The sequence below is a fragment of the Panthera pardus genome, unplaced genomic scaffold, assembly GCF_024362965.1.
Source record: "Panthera pardus isolate Hobbes unplaced genomic scaffold, ASM2436296v1 HiC_scaffold_18, whole genome shotgun sequence".
Classification (NCBI taxonomy): Eukaryota; Metazoa; Chordata; class Mammalia; order Carnivora; family Felidae; genus Panthera; species Panthera pardus.
This window is the reverse complement of record NW_026526743.1, coordinates 1-12,500: the sequence shown is the minus strand read 5'-3', so window position 1 is coordinate 12,500 and position 12,500 is coordinate 1. Positions and strand designations below refer to the sequence as shown.

Sequence of the window (12,500 nt, the reverse complement as noted above, 5' to 3'; positions counted from 1 at the left end):
GTCTGCCTCTCTGTTTGTACATTCATTGATTGATTCATTCATTCATACAACAATGCAAACATCCCTGAGGCTTCTGAGGAGTTCTCAGCCTGATAGGGGAGGCGACAGCAGTCCAACCCAGGATGATGATGGCTGGGAGACAAGGAGGTGCCTGAGACTGAGGGTGAGTGGATGAGTGGGGAAGCTCAGGGTCAGAAGAGGCTTCTAGGAGGAGGTGATGTTTGTGTCTCTGCATCTGGAGACATGGGCCCCAGCATTGGAGATTGTGTGTGTGTGTGTGTGTGTGTGTGTGTGTGTGTGTGTGTGTGAGTTTACAGGTAACGTGTGTTCTGGTAGAGAAAGAGAAGAGAAATCAAGAGACCATCTGTGCCAACCTCAGATTAGAACACAATGTGGGGAACAGGGTAGAAAAAGAGCCTGCAAATCACAAATCCCCCAAAATAAGGGTTATAGGCCCCTGGCTCCCTCTTCCCTCAGACCCAGGAATCCAGACCCCAATCCCTCTCCTTCCTCAGCACCAAGGACTTATGATGGCCTAGTCATGATTACCTAGGTGGAGACCAGCCCAAGCCAGGAAGGGCGGGGGTGGAGGAATCCCAAGCACGAGCAGGAGTTGAACAGGAGTTGAAGAGCCGGGATGCCTGGGGCTAAGCAGGGAGAACCAGCCAGACAGAAATCAGAGCAGGAGGAGCTGTCCTCGGTGTCTCTGTTCAGCTCGACTCTGCAAGCTGGCAATGGGTGTCCCCAGAACCATCGTGCTCTTCCTCTTTGGGGCTGTGTTCTGCCTGACAGGTACCCAGACTTCTGAGCCCAGTGTTAGGAAGGTGTGGGGGGCTGGGGGCAGGACACCTGGGTCTGAGGGAGGAGGGTCTAGGGGCCTGGACTTCTGGGTCTGAGGGAGAAGGGGCTGGGGGCCTGGACTCCTGGGTCTGAGGGGGGTTGCGCTGGGGGGACTGGATCCCTGGGTCTGAAAGGGAAGGGGCTGGGGGTCTGGACTCCTGGGTCTGAGGGAGATGCGGCCTGGAGACTGCGTCCTCCTCCTGTGTCTTCCTCTCCTCTGTTCTCCCTCCCATCAGCCATTTTCTCTGGCGTCTCTCTCTGTCTCCACTGCTGCAGCCTCCCATCCTCTCTGCCCATGTCCCCATTCAAGGGTACTTCTGGGGACCCCTGGGGGCTCTTTCTAGACCTGGCAGAGAACTTTGGCCTCATCCTCAGGCAACCCCTTCCCCCAGTTTGAGTAAGGACAGGGACATACTCCCATCAGGAGTGAAGTGGCTCCTAAGACGGGAGCTGAGCCGGGGAAGGAGGCTAAGCCTGCACCCCGGCCACTGTGTGTGTCTGCTCATCCACAGAACAGAGTGCCGTTTCTGTGTGTGCCCATGTGGGCGTGGCCAGTGGGTCTCCGGGCATATGTGTGTGTGTGTGTGTCTGTACCAGATCTCACCTGTGAGCAAGTGCTTGAGCAAATGCTCTATGGGTCTGTTTCCTGAGTTTCACTTTCTTTGCAAAGGAGGGGCGTGCATAATTTTGCACGTCTCTGCCACCCTGTGTTTGTGCGTCCCTGAGATTGGCAGGCCCGCATTTGTGTCTGTGCGCATATGTGCTCGGGTATCTTCACTCGCGCCCGTCTCTCTGTGTATCTACGCCTATGTCTCTCCTGTGTCTCGTACCTGTTTATGGCTTCAAACTGTATGTTCTCATGGCCCTCTTTTTTGGATCTCTAACTTCGCGTAATTGTGGTCTCTCGTTTTATTTGTGTCTATGACGCTTGAGGCCGTCACTTGTCTCTCCCTCTGGGTATGACTTCCTCTGTCCCTGGGGCTCTCTGCGTGTTGTTCTTGGCTCCACATCGTACATTTTCTGTCACGTGTCTTGGTTGGGGAAGTTTCCATTGGAGGGTCTGGGCAGTACTTGTCTTACGTGGGAACGTAGAACTCTGCACGGACGCTCAGGAGATTCTGGGTCTGTTTGTGAGACGTGCATGAGCCTGCACCCATTTCGTTATGTTGTGTTTATGTCAGTGTTTTAGTTTTGTGAGTGTATCCCCCGGGGCTGGCTGTGTGTGTATATTTGTAGTACAAGATGGCAAGTCCCATTGCCTATGCTGAAGTCTATTTTCTATCCATGGCCTTTTAGTGCTAGGACATCCTGAGTTTAGCTGGGAGAGGGACAGGCAGAGCAGGAGTGAATCATTTCCTCCTTTATTTAAATCTTAGAGGGCTTCCTGGAGGAGGGTGGAGATCCGGAACACCTGGGGGAGGGAACCAGGCCTGGCAGATGCACAGAGGCCAGTACTGTGCCCGGAGGTAGACACAGTCATGACCAACCACAGTGGCAGACCCCGATTCTCTCACCGCAAGGAGGCCTGGTTCCCCTCAGAGCAGAGCAGCCTGGCTGGTGAGATTGTCACTCGCAGGGGGGAGTTTCTGGAACAGCCCCAAACCCAGCCTGCTCCTCTCACCCCCTCCACCCTGCTTCTCTCGGCAGAGTCCCAAGCCCAGCAATGCTACAGCTTTCAACACATCTACTTCGGGCCCTTTGACCTCAGTGCCGTGAAATTCCGCAACATCTCCTGTCCCCACGGGTGCTCTGAGGCAGTCTTGTCCCTGGACACTGGTGAGGGATGGAGAAATGGCAGAAAAAGGAGAAGCGCGCGCAGAAGGGAAAGGGGTGGGGCAGAGACCGAGATCAGAGATTAGGGATGGAGGGGGGCAGAGGGCGAGAGCCAAGGGGTTGGAGGGACTGGGGAGAAGACGTGGGGACGGCTATGGACAGAGAGCGGAGGTGGAGGCAGGGAGGAGGAGGGAGGGGTGGGAGAAAAACTGGGGATGAGGGGCATGAGTGGGGTAGGAGGAGACAGCACGAGCGAGGAGGGTGGGGAGAGGGGCAGAAAGGGTTGCGGAAGGGAGGAGGTGTGGGGGAAATAGGAGTTTGAAGGGAGAGGAAGGAAAGGGAGAGGCGAGGTGAGTGCGAGAGAAGAGCGGAGGAGGAGGGAGAGATTGGAGGCGAGAGGGAGAGGTCGAGCCCGGAGAGGTGGGGGAGGAGGAAGAAGGCAGGGACAAGGCAGCGCTCCACGCCCCGGTCCCCTCCCGCCCCCAGGGTACCGCGCCACGGTGACCGTGGTACAGAAGGGCTGCTGGACAGGCCCGCCTACGGGCCAGATGCTGTCCGACGACCGCGCGCTGCCGCCCGACTACTCGGTGGTGCGCGGCTGCACGACCGACTTGTGCAACGCCGACCTCATGACCCACGACACCATCCCCAATCTGAGCCCGGGTGAGCCGGAGGGCGGGGCTGGGGGCGGCTGGGAGGGGCCCCGGCCCGGGCAGGGAGGGGCGTGGTCCCCACTAGCCCCGCCCCCCCTCTTGCTAGGATTCAGGCCTTCACGTCGGACTAGGCTAAAGCCACCATGCAGTGCGCAACCCGCACGACCGTATCTCGAAACCATTCCCTGAGTGTGCGTCTACGCTCTCTTGCCAGCGCCCAACCCGCCGACTCTCAGCGGCATGGAGTGCTACGCCTGCCTGGGGATCCACCCGGAGGACTGCACCCCGGAGAAGTCCCGACGGGTCCAGTGTCATCAGGACCAAAGCGTCTGCTTCCAGGGCAATGGCCAAATGACCGTCGGTGAGGGGCTGGGAGTGGGGGCAGAGCCCGGGCAAAGGGTGTGGAGGCAGGGCAGGCCTGAGGGTAGAGGCACCAGACAGGCCTGACAGGGAGACATGGACCTGGTCTAAGGAAAGAGGCATGGGTCTGGTCTGAGGGAGGAGGCAGAGCCTTGGTCTGGAAGGAGAAGGCATGGCCCAGTCTGTAGGAAGAAGCCATGCCCCTGGTCTGAGGGAGGAGGCAGGGTCCAAGTCTGAGGAGAGATGGGAAGTCTGAGGACCCGTTTGTGGCCCTGGCCTCTGAGGTGAGTTCAGGTGCAGCTGCCTCCCTCAGTTCTCACCCCTCCTCACTACCCCCGTCCAGGCAATTTCTCAGTCCCAGTATACATCAGGACCTGCCACCGGCCGTCCTGCACCATCAAGGGCACCTCCAGTCCCTGGACAAACATTGACCTTCAGGGCTCCTGCTGTGAGGGGCAACTCTGCAACAGGGACTCCGTGACCCAGTCCTTCACCACCACCTCGGCTGCTGCCACCCCTTCCCAGGCGCCCCACAGCATGGCCCTGCTCCTCATGGTCCCCCTGCTGGCTGGCACTCTTGGAGGCCCCCTCCTGCCCTCCTCCTAGAAGCCCCTCCAGCCTCTTCATGAGCAGGATTCTGGGGGCAGGCACGGACCCACTACTCCCAACTTCACACAACTTCAGCCTCTGTAATGTGGCTCACTGGGAAATGATGTCAAACAACAGTTGCCCTCTTGTCTGTCTGTCTGTCTGTCTGTCTCTCTCCGTCCCTTCCCTACCCCTACCCTGCAGGCCTGATCTGATTATCAGGCCTGGGAGAAATTGGGAAAGGTCCCCATCATCTCATGGTGGGGAGAAACAGCCACATCCTGGTCCACATGAAGAGCAATCCTAATAATAGCTATTACTGAGCACCAGTCAGGCTCCAGCACCCCACCACCTGGTTTCCTGTCCTGTCCCTCCAGAGCCAGCTTGGAGCTACGACAATGTCTTTGTTAGTATCGCCGTGAGAGGTTCAAGAGGCAGCATATCCTAGAAGCTAGGAGCCCAAACTCTGGAGCCAGCCTGCATGGGTTTGAGTCCCAGCTCTACCCTTTAGCCTGTGGGTGACCTTGGGCTAGTTACTTGACCTCTCTGCACCTTTCTCACCTATAAGGCAGAGGTGAAAATAAAACCTCCAATAATGACAAGATCTACTTTGCAGTGGTTGTGGTCAAAATCTAAGGGGATGCCCATGGAATAATTGGGACATGACAGCCGCTCAACGTGAATGGGCCATTGTCACAATCCCCATGAGCAAATGAGGGGTGAGGGGACCTACTCAAGCTTGTGTGTCTCATGAATGGAGAGCCCGGAGCGTGACTCCCAGCCCCATCAACCATGAGGCCATTCTACCTCCCAAACACACAGGTGTTGATGAATTTAACAGAAAAAACACTCAAGGCAAAGCTGAACCAGGAAGAATTCTCCAAGCTGTGGAGATTGGGGAAGACTTCCTGGAAGAAGTGAATCTTAAGCAAACCCCTAAAGGAATAAAGAGGTCTTGGCCAAGAGAAGCAGGAGGAAGGGCATTTTAGGCAGAGAAGACAGCTTGGACACAGATCTAGAGGTAGGAAGGACCACGGGGTGTGCAGGAAACTTATGTGAACACGTGAACTTCACACATACGGAATCCTACAGCATGTCCTCTTGTGCACGTGCTTTACAATGTCTTTCCACAACCTTTCCACCCAATCCTCCCAATGACCCCAAGAGGCACACAAGAAAGGGAGTTGCATCCCCATTTGGCAGACAAGTTGCCCAAGGCATGGTGAGAGATAGTGATTCTCAGAGTAAGTGGCAGAGCGAGGATGGATCCCCACCTCTTCTAACTTCCTTAACAGGCAGCCTTATGAAGAGGAAAGCATCTCAGAGATGCCTCTACCTTCTGAAGAGGTCCAGGGGAGAAGGGTTCTAGACATCTACATATCCTGACATAAAAGGGGAAGCTGGATGTCAATATCCATTCATTCATCATATTTATTGAGCACCTGCCATGTGCCAGACGCTGTTCAAATTTCTGAGCATACGACAATGAATGAAACAGGCAAGAAAGTCCCTGCTTAAGGCACCTGGGTGGCTCAGTCAGTGGAGCGTCTGATCTTGGCTCATGTCACGATCGCCCGGTTTGTGAGACTGAGCCCTGCGTTGGGCTCTGTGCAGACAACTCAGAGCCGGGAGCCTGCTTCAGATCTTCTGTCCCCCCTCTCTCTCTGCTCCTCCCCCATTCATTCTCTCTCTCTCAAAAATGAAAAAAAAATTTTTTTTTAAAGTGTCCCTACCTTCAAGAAACTGACCTTTCTAGTGCAGGAAGTAGACTTTGGGTTTTATTGCAAATGTGGTTCGAAGATGGGATGGTCAGCCTGATGTGTCCACTTGGCTAGGCTGCAGTCTCCATTATTCATTCAAACACTAGTCTCAGTGTCATTGCAAAGGTGTTTTGTAGATGTGATTATAGTCCATGGTCAGTGGACCGTGAGTAAGGGAGATTATGCAAGATCATCTGGGTGGGCTTGATTCAGCCAGCTGAAAACTCCTTGAAAGCACAGCTGAGGCTTGCCTGAAAAAGAAATCTGCCAGTAGACAGCATCTTCAGCCCATGCCCAAGAGTTCCAGCCTACGTCTCCTGACAGCCTACTTTATGGATTTTGAACTCGCCTGGCCAGCGTGCACAATCACATGAGCCAATTCCTTGCCATAAATCTCTTAATACATATCTCCGGCTGGTTCTGTTTTTCTGGCTGATTCCATAGTGACACAGAATCCTTTGGAGAATTTACATCAGGGGGCTTCCATGTTTTACATAAATATATATTATATAATATTATATGTATAGTATATTATTATATCTTGCATAATGTGTACATAATGTTATGTATTATAATATGCATATATAATTTTAAGCATGTATAATTCAATTTCATTGAAACATGAAATACATAAAGTAAAATGCATAAAGCCATTTTTCCATATGTATACCCCTGAGTGACCTCCACTAGATCAAGATACAGAACACTTCCAGTCCCTGTCCACAAATCCTCCCACATAGCCCTTCACAGACACTTCCTACCCTGGAGGTAGCCATTACTCTGACTTCTAGCATACATCAATTTTGCCTAATATTGAACGTCATATAAATGGAGTCAAAGAGCATGTCCTCTTGTGTACATGCTTTCCATTTAAAAAAGATCCCTGTGGCAAGAATGGAAACAGGGCTTGTGAGGCGGCTACTGCACCAGTCCAGGCGAGTAATGATTGGGATAGCCACAGAGGTAGTGTAAGGGATTAGATGAGAGACGGGTTTTGTTGGTAGAGCTGACAAGACTTGATACATTGGCTGACGAGTATGAAGGGGGAAAAAAAAGACTCAAGATGATTCCAAGGTTTTGACCTGAAGAATAGGGGAAATGGTGGTGCCATTTACCAAAGAGAGGGACAGATGGATGGGAGTGAGAATCAACAGTAGGATGATTGGACATGTTGAGTTAGATTCTGCTTAAACTAAAAGCATTTCTGTTTGCACAGAGCCCTTCCTTGGGACACAGAACACGTGAGTATACCTGGGTATATTTCCCCAACGGACATTAGTTAATATATTTCCTCCAAAAGACATGTCCTAGAATGTTCCTAGCTGAAGAGTTCATAATAACCACAAACTAGAAACAACCAAAATAACTATAAACAGCAGATAAATTGTCCCTCATCACATAGTGGAGTGCTATACAGCAATGAGAATGAACAGTCTGCTCCTACATGCAACACCATGGATGAGTCTCGCAAATGATGTCAAGCAAAAGGATAAGACACACAAGAGACCATTCTGTACGATTCCATTTATAACAAGTTCCAAACTGGGCAACACTAAGGTATACAATTAGAAGTCAAGATTCTCAGTGGCTGAAAGAGAGGACAAGAGGATTTCTGGGGTCTGGTCCTTGTGTTTCTTGATCCAAGAATTCACTCAGCTATTTGCTGATGATTTGTGTTCTTTCTATATGTATATTATTTTCCATAAAATGTTTAAAATTTTTATAATAGTTTTTAATTTTTTTTTATTTTAGGGAGAGAAAGAGAGAGAGAGAGAGAGCGAGTGAGGGAGAGGGGCAAAGGGAGAGAAAGAGAGAAAGAGAGAGAGACACTTCCAAGCAGGCTCCACACTCAGTGCAGGGCCTGATGCGGGGCTCAATCCCACAGCTCTGAGATCAAGACCTCAGCAGAAACAAAAGTCGACACTCAACTGACTGAGCCAACCAGGTGCCCCTAAAATTTTTTAAAAAGCACTTTCTTGGTGCAGAAATGACAAAATGGGTGGAGTGGAGAAAACTAACACATACCCCTGTCTTAAAGTTATTTATTTGGTTACAACCAATGAGCAAAGGGATAAAGAAGACTTCAGTTAACCATCTCAAGACATGAACCCCTTGCATGTTAGGTAATGTGTTAAATGTAAAGGAGTGACTGAGTGAATAGATCCAGGAAACATGGTCTCTATTGTGTTGACTGGTTGTGAATTATCCAAATGATGCTTAGTATCATTACTATCTGCGTTCTGACCTAAACAGACTTAAACTTGTGCGTCATTCGTTTTGCCTATCTCTTCACACATGTCTCTTTCTCATCTTGATCTGTGGTCATTAACCCTTTTTTATTACCCACCCAACAACTAGCCATTGCAATTTCCTAACTGCAGTGCATGAGAAATATTTGGTCTTGATGACAAGGAAAAGGCAGTGGAGAGGTAGGGTGGGTGCTATCGACAAAATGTTCATTTATGAACATCGGGACTACCACCACTATGGATATAAAATAATGAAGGGAAATAAGAGGCAAGATTAAAAGCAGGATTGATAGGTAGATGAAAAGATAAAAAGGAAGAAAAAAGAGGAGGAGGAAAACAAGTGAAGAAGAAAATATGCATACTTATTATAGTTCACATTTCTGTAATTGGTCACAAAGCCATAGTTGATATGAAATGTATGATTTCCTCCTTCCATTACTCATTCCAGGTTTCCTTTGCCCTCAGCTAGAGAGTGTCCTTTAACAAGTGGGGTGACCCAAACACTCATTCCTAAAAGGTCTAAATCCTTAGTGGTCTGGTTTTTTGTTTTGTTTGTTTGTTTGTTTTACCATGGGACATGGAGCCTCTGAGAAGTGCTCCAGGGAATGTCTTCGGTTCCAGACATGCCTGTTGGCTCAGTGGCATGAGGAGCCCCAAATGCCCAGGTGGCAGGCTCACCTTCAATTCACTGGAAACACTGCTGTGCCCTCTAGTGGAAGCATTCTTTCCTTGGGAACCAAGACCTCCAAACAAGCAAAGCTCAAGGTCGTGGGACCAGGAAGCAAAAATTCTGCAAGAGGGTTGTAGGTGAGAGGACTCCCTGCCACCCCCTGATACCCAGACCCATGTATTCAGGCTGTGGGGGAGACAGCACTGTATAATGGTCATCACCTCAAAGCTTATGCTACACCCTGTAAGACAGAGCCCCATCCTTTCAGGGTGTTGACTCTCAGTGGGCAACAGTAACTCAGTCCTCCCATTGTTTTATCAGGTGAGCTTCTTTTAGGTGAAGGGGTATGAGGTAAGACCAATGAAATCCATGAGCATGAGCCCTCTGCCCCCACTTCATTCACTGTATAGAGAGGCCCCTGGTCAGAAGGAACACTGTGTGGAACACTCCATGGAGGAGAAGACATTCTGCAGCCCTGAGAGGGGATTTATGTAAGGTGGGAGAAGAAAGGAGAGCCCTTAATCCTCTAAGTGTCCATTTACACGCAGACTACTGCTTCAGACACAGATCTTGGAAATGAAGCTGAAAGATGGTAAGGGAACAGCATTCAATTTACCAAACTTAGATTTATACACCCTGGTATCCATCATTCATTGCGATCCTCTGTTCCTGGCCATGCTCTGGGCACTGGGGCTACAGAGGTGACTCCCTGGCCCAGAGGAGCTCTTAGTCTGATGCAAGGGAGGCAGACCCACACTCAGACAGCCACAAGTTATGATGGAGGGACATGCACATACAAAAGAAGACAGAGTTGGAGAGGGTGCCAGAGGAAGGAGAACCTGGTGACAGGTCTTAAAGCATGCCATATGGACAGAGAAAGGAACAGCATTCCAGGCAGAGGGATTAGCCAGCGCAAAGATAGAGGACACAGAAGGAGAAGTAATCTCAGGAAAGGGTCCACAAACATTTGTAATTCGCTCTTCTGTGCTGGGTGATCCTGGTAAATCCTACACTTGAGAAGTTCTTGGTCTGATGGGGGACACAGGCTAGAGCCCAGGTGACTATAATCCCAGACAGATCAGGGCAGTATATAGGGGAATGGTTGGGCTGGAAGGGCTAGCAGATAAAGAAGAAACCTCTGATTGAGGGTTGAAGCTATGGAGCATCAGAGCGGCTTTATAAAGGACAGAAGGTGTGCTGGGTCCTGAAGGTGAGTAGAAGGTCATCGTATGGACAGAGTAGGGAACATTCCAGGCAGAGACCAGCCCATGCCAAGCCCTCAGGAAATATTTGTTAAATTGCAAGAAGACAGCAGGACAAACGCAGGAGCAAGTAAGACACAGAGGCAGCTGCAGGGAGGGAGAGTCAGCAAACATTTATAATCTATGCCGTGCTGGGTGATGCCAGGGACCCAGCAATGAGTCAGACCCAACCCTGCCCTCCTGGTCTGGAAGGAGACAGTGAAAAACCTGGAGGCTCACGACTGGTAAAGCATGAGGTGTGAGGGTGTAAGGGAGCTCCAAAGGGGAAGACCAGGGAAGGCTGATAGGAATTAGTCTCCTAGAAGACATCTAAATAACTAGTAGGGATTGGCAAAGGAGCAGGAGGAAAGGCATTCCGGGTAAGGACAGTATTCATAAAGGCTTGGTCCGTGTATACAGTGTGAGGAAGGGAGGTGAGGATGAAGAGGGTGGCAGGGTCCCTGGAGGGCCTAAAATAGCAGGTGAGGATAACGTTTCTGAACTTTTCCCTACAACCAGTGGGGATCCGTGGAAGGGCACAGATCGGGGGAATGGCATGGTGGAAGCCAGATGATGGGGAGCTCTCCCTGTGACCATGCAGGGGGCAGACCAGGAGGGATGGGAGATGAGGAGGGAGGCTGGTCTCTCGTTCTTGGTCTCTAGGGCCAGGGTCCACTTAGTGTTGAAGGGCTGGAGGGAGAAGGAGAGACTAAGAAAGCACAGTGCGTGAGGGCTGTGGGTTAGGAGGAGCAAAGTTCCTTGTAAGTGGGGAGGGTGATTTCCTCTGGAAGCTGGGAAGAGAATGTGTCATAAAGGAATGCACAGAAAGATTCTGGGGAGTAGCAATATTCTCCCTGAGAGTCCATGGTGATTTCATGGGGGTTCACAATATAATTATTTGTCCAAAATATACCTCTGAATGTTATGTACTTTCTGCACATATGGTATTTTCATACCAAAAAAAAAAATTAATGCCAACAGCAAAGTTAAAGCTAGAGCCCAGGTCTTTGGACTTCCACATTGTGGCTTTTCGATCTTTGGTGGTGGAGGTCAGAATAGGGGCTATCCCTGGTGTATCAGTTGGGACAGAGTACCCAAGAACCCAGTGTGGCAATGGAGGTGCCCTATGGCTTGATCAAGGTGGTGGTCACACGCGTCTATACACAGGTAGAGTTGCATCAATCTGTACACTTAAGATTTGCAAACCTTACGACATGTAAACCATACCTGAATGAAAAGAAACAAAATTGAAAATACGACATATAATTAAATGATATCATGTCTGGGATTTGCATTAAAATAATAGAGGAAGTGAGGAAGTGGGCGGAGGCAAAGGTGAAATGCAATTAGCCATGAGCCGGTAGTTAAGTGGGTACACTGCAGTTTACTATACCCTTCTTTTCGCTTCTGTATGTTTGAAGTTTTCTAAAATAAAAAGTATATATATGAATGTATGTATACATGAATAGATAAGCAGATAAACAGTTAGGACAAATACCTAGTGAACTCGCAGTGACCCAGGCACTCCCTCCTTTGGGAACTCAGATGTCTGCCTTCTCTCAGTGATCCAGATGTCCCGGTGCCTAGATCCACCACACACACACATCACTCCTTTCCCAAGATTCCCCTGACCTCTTCCGCTTAATGGAAGGGAGAGCCCTAATCAGCACCAAGGACAGATCCAGAAGATTGGGTCTCAGAACCACAGACAGCAACTCAACTAATGGGGCAGGGGGAGGGACAGGGGAATGAAGAAATGACGTCCTTCCCATCTCCAAGATGGTGTGGCACAGGGTAAGAGGGTAGAGTATAAGGAGAACCAATCAGTACCATTGAATAAGAGCATTCCTTCACAAATATCCATTAAGCACCTCCTATTGCCAGACACTGTTCTGAAACTGAGGATGGCAAGATCCCTGTCCTAAACAATTAGACAAATAAGAAAACAGGATTATTTAGATAGTCCTAAGTGCCATGAAGACATAGAAATTAAATAGGATACCGTATTCTTTATGGAGCAGGAGGGGACCATTTTTGAAGAGATGGTCAAGAAAGATGCTATATTTGAGCAAAGAACTGAATGAAGTGAAAGAATGATTCATAAGGAGATTGGAGGGCAAAACATTCAGGCAGAGGGATAAGCAAGTGTCAAGATCCTGAATCAGGAAAGAGCTTGGCAGGTTTTAGGATCAGGAGGAAGGCCAATGTAGTAGAGCAAAGTAAATGGAGAGAAGGTGACAGGAAGAGTATTGGCAAGATAGGAATAGACATAACAGAGAGAGAGAGGAAAAAAGTATTATAGATAGAGATTGAAAGAGTCAAGGAAGACCCAGAGGTGAAAAGAGAAGCAAAATGATACTATCTGC

The 12,500-nt window shown here is 49.7% G+C and overlaps 1 protein-coding gene across 1 annotated transcript in view; it reads left to right on the top strand.

The window, feature by feature from the left end:
- Positions 1–4,818, top strand: part of LYPD5 (LY6/PLAUR domain containing 5) — a 6,451-nt gene extending 1,633 nt beyond the window's left edge. Inside the window, exons 2-6 of the mRNA XM_053906450.1 lie at positions 622–792; positions 2,488–2,616; positions 3,100–3,276; positions 3,481–3,627; positions 3,970–4,818. Of these exons, the coding sequence (XP_053762425.1) occupies positions 622–792; positions 2,488–2,616; positions 3,100–3,276; positions 3,481–3,627; positions 3,970–4,232 (887 nt within the window). The 3' untranslated portion in view covers positions 4,233–4,818. The remainder of the gene's footprint in view (positions 1–621; positions 793–2,487; positions 2,617–3,099; positions 3,277–3,480; positions 3,628–3,969) is intronic.
- Positions 4,819–12,500: the final 7,682 nt, after the last annotated feature.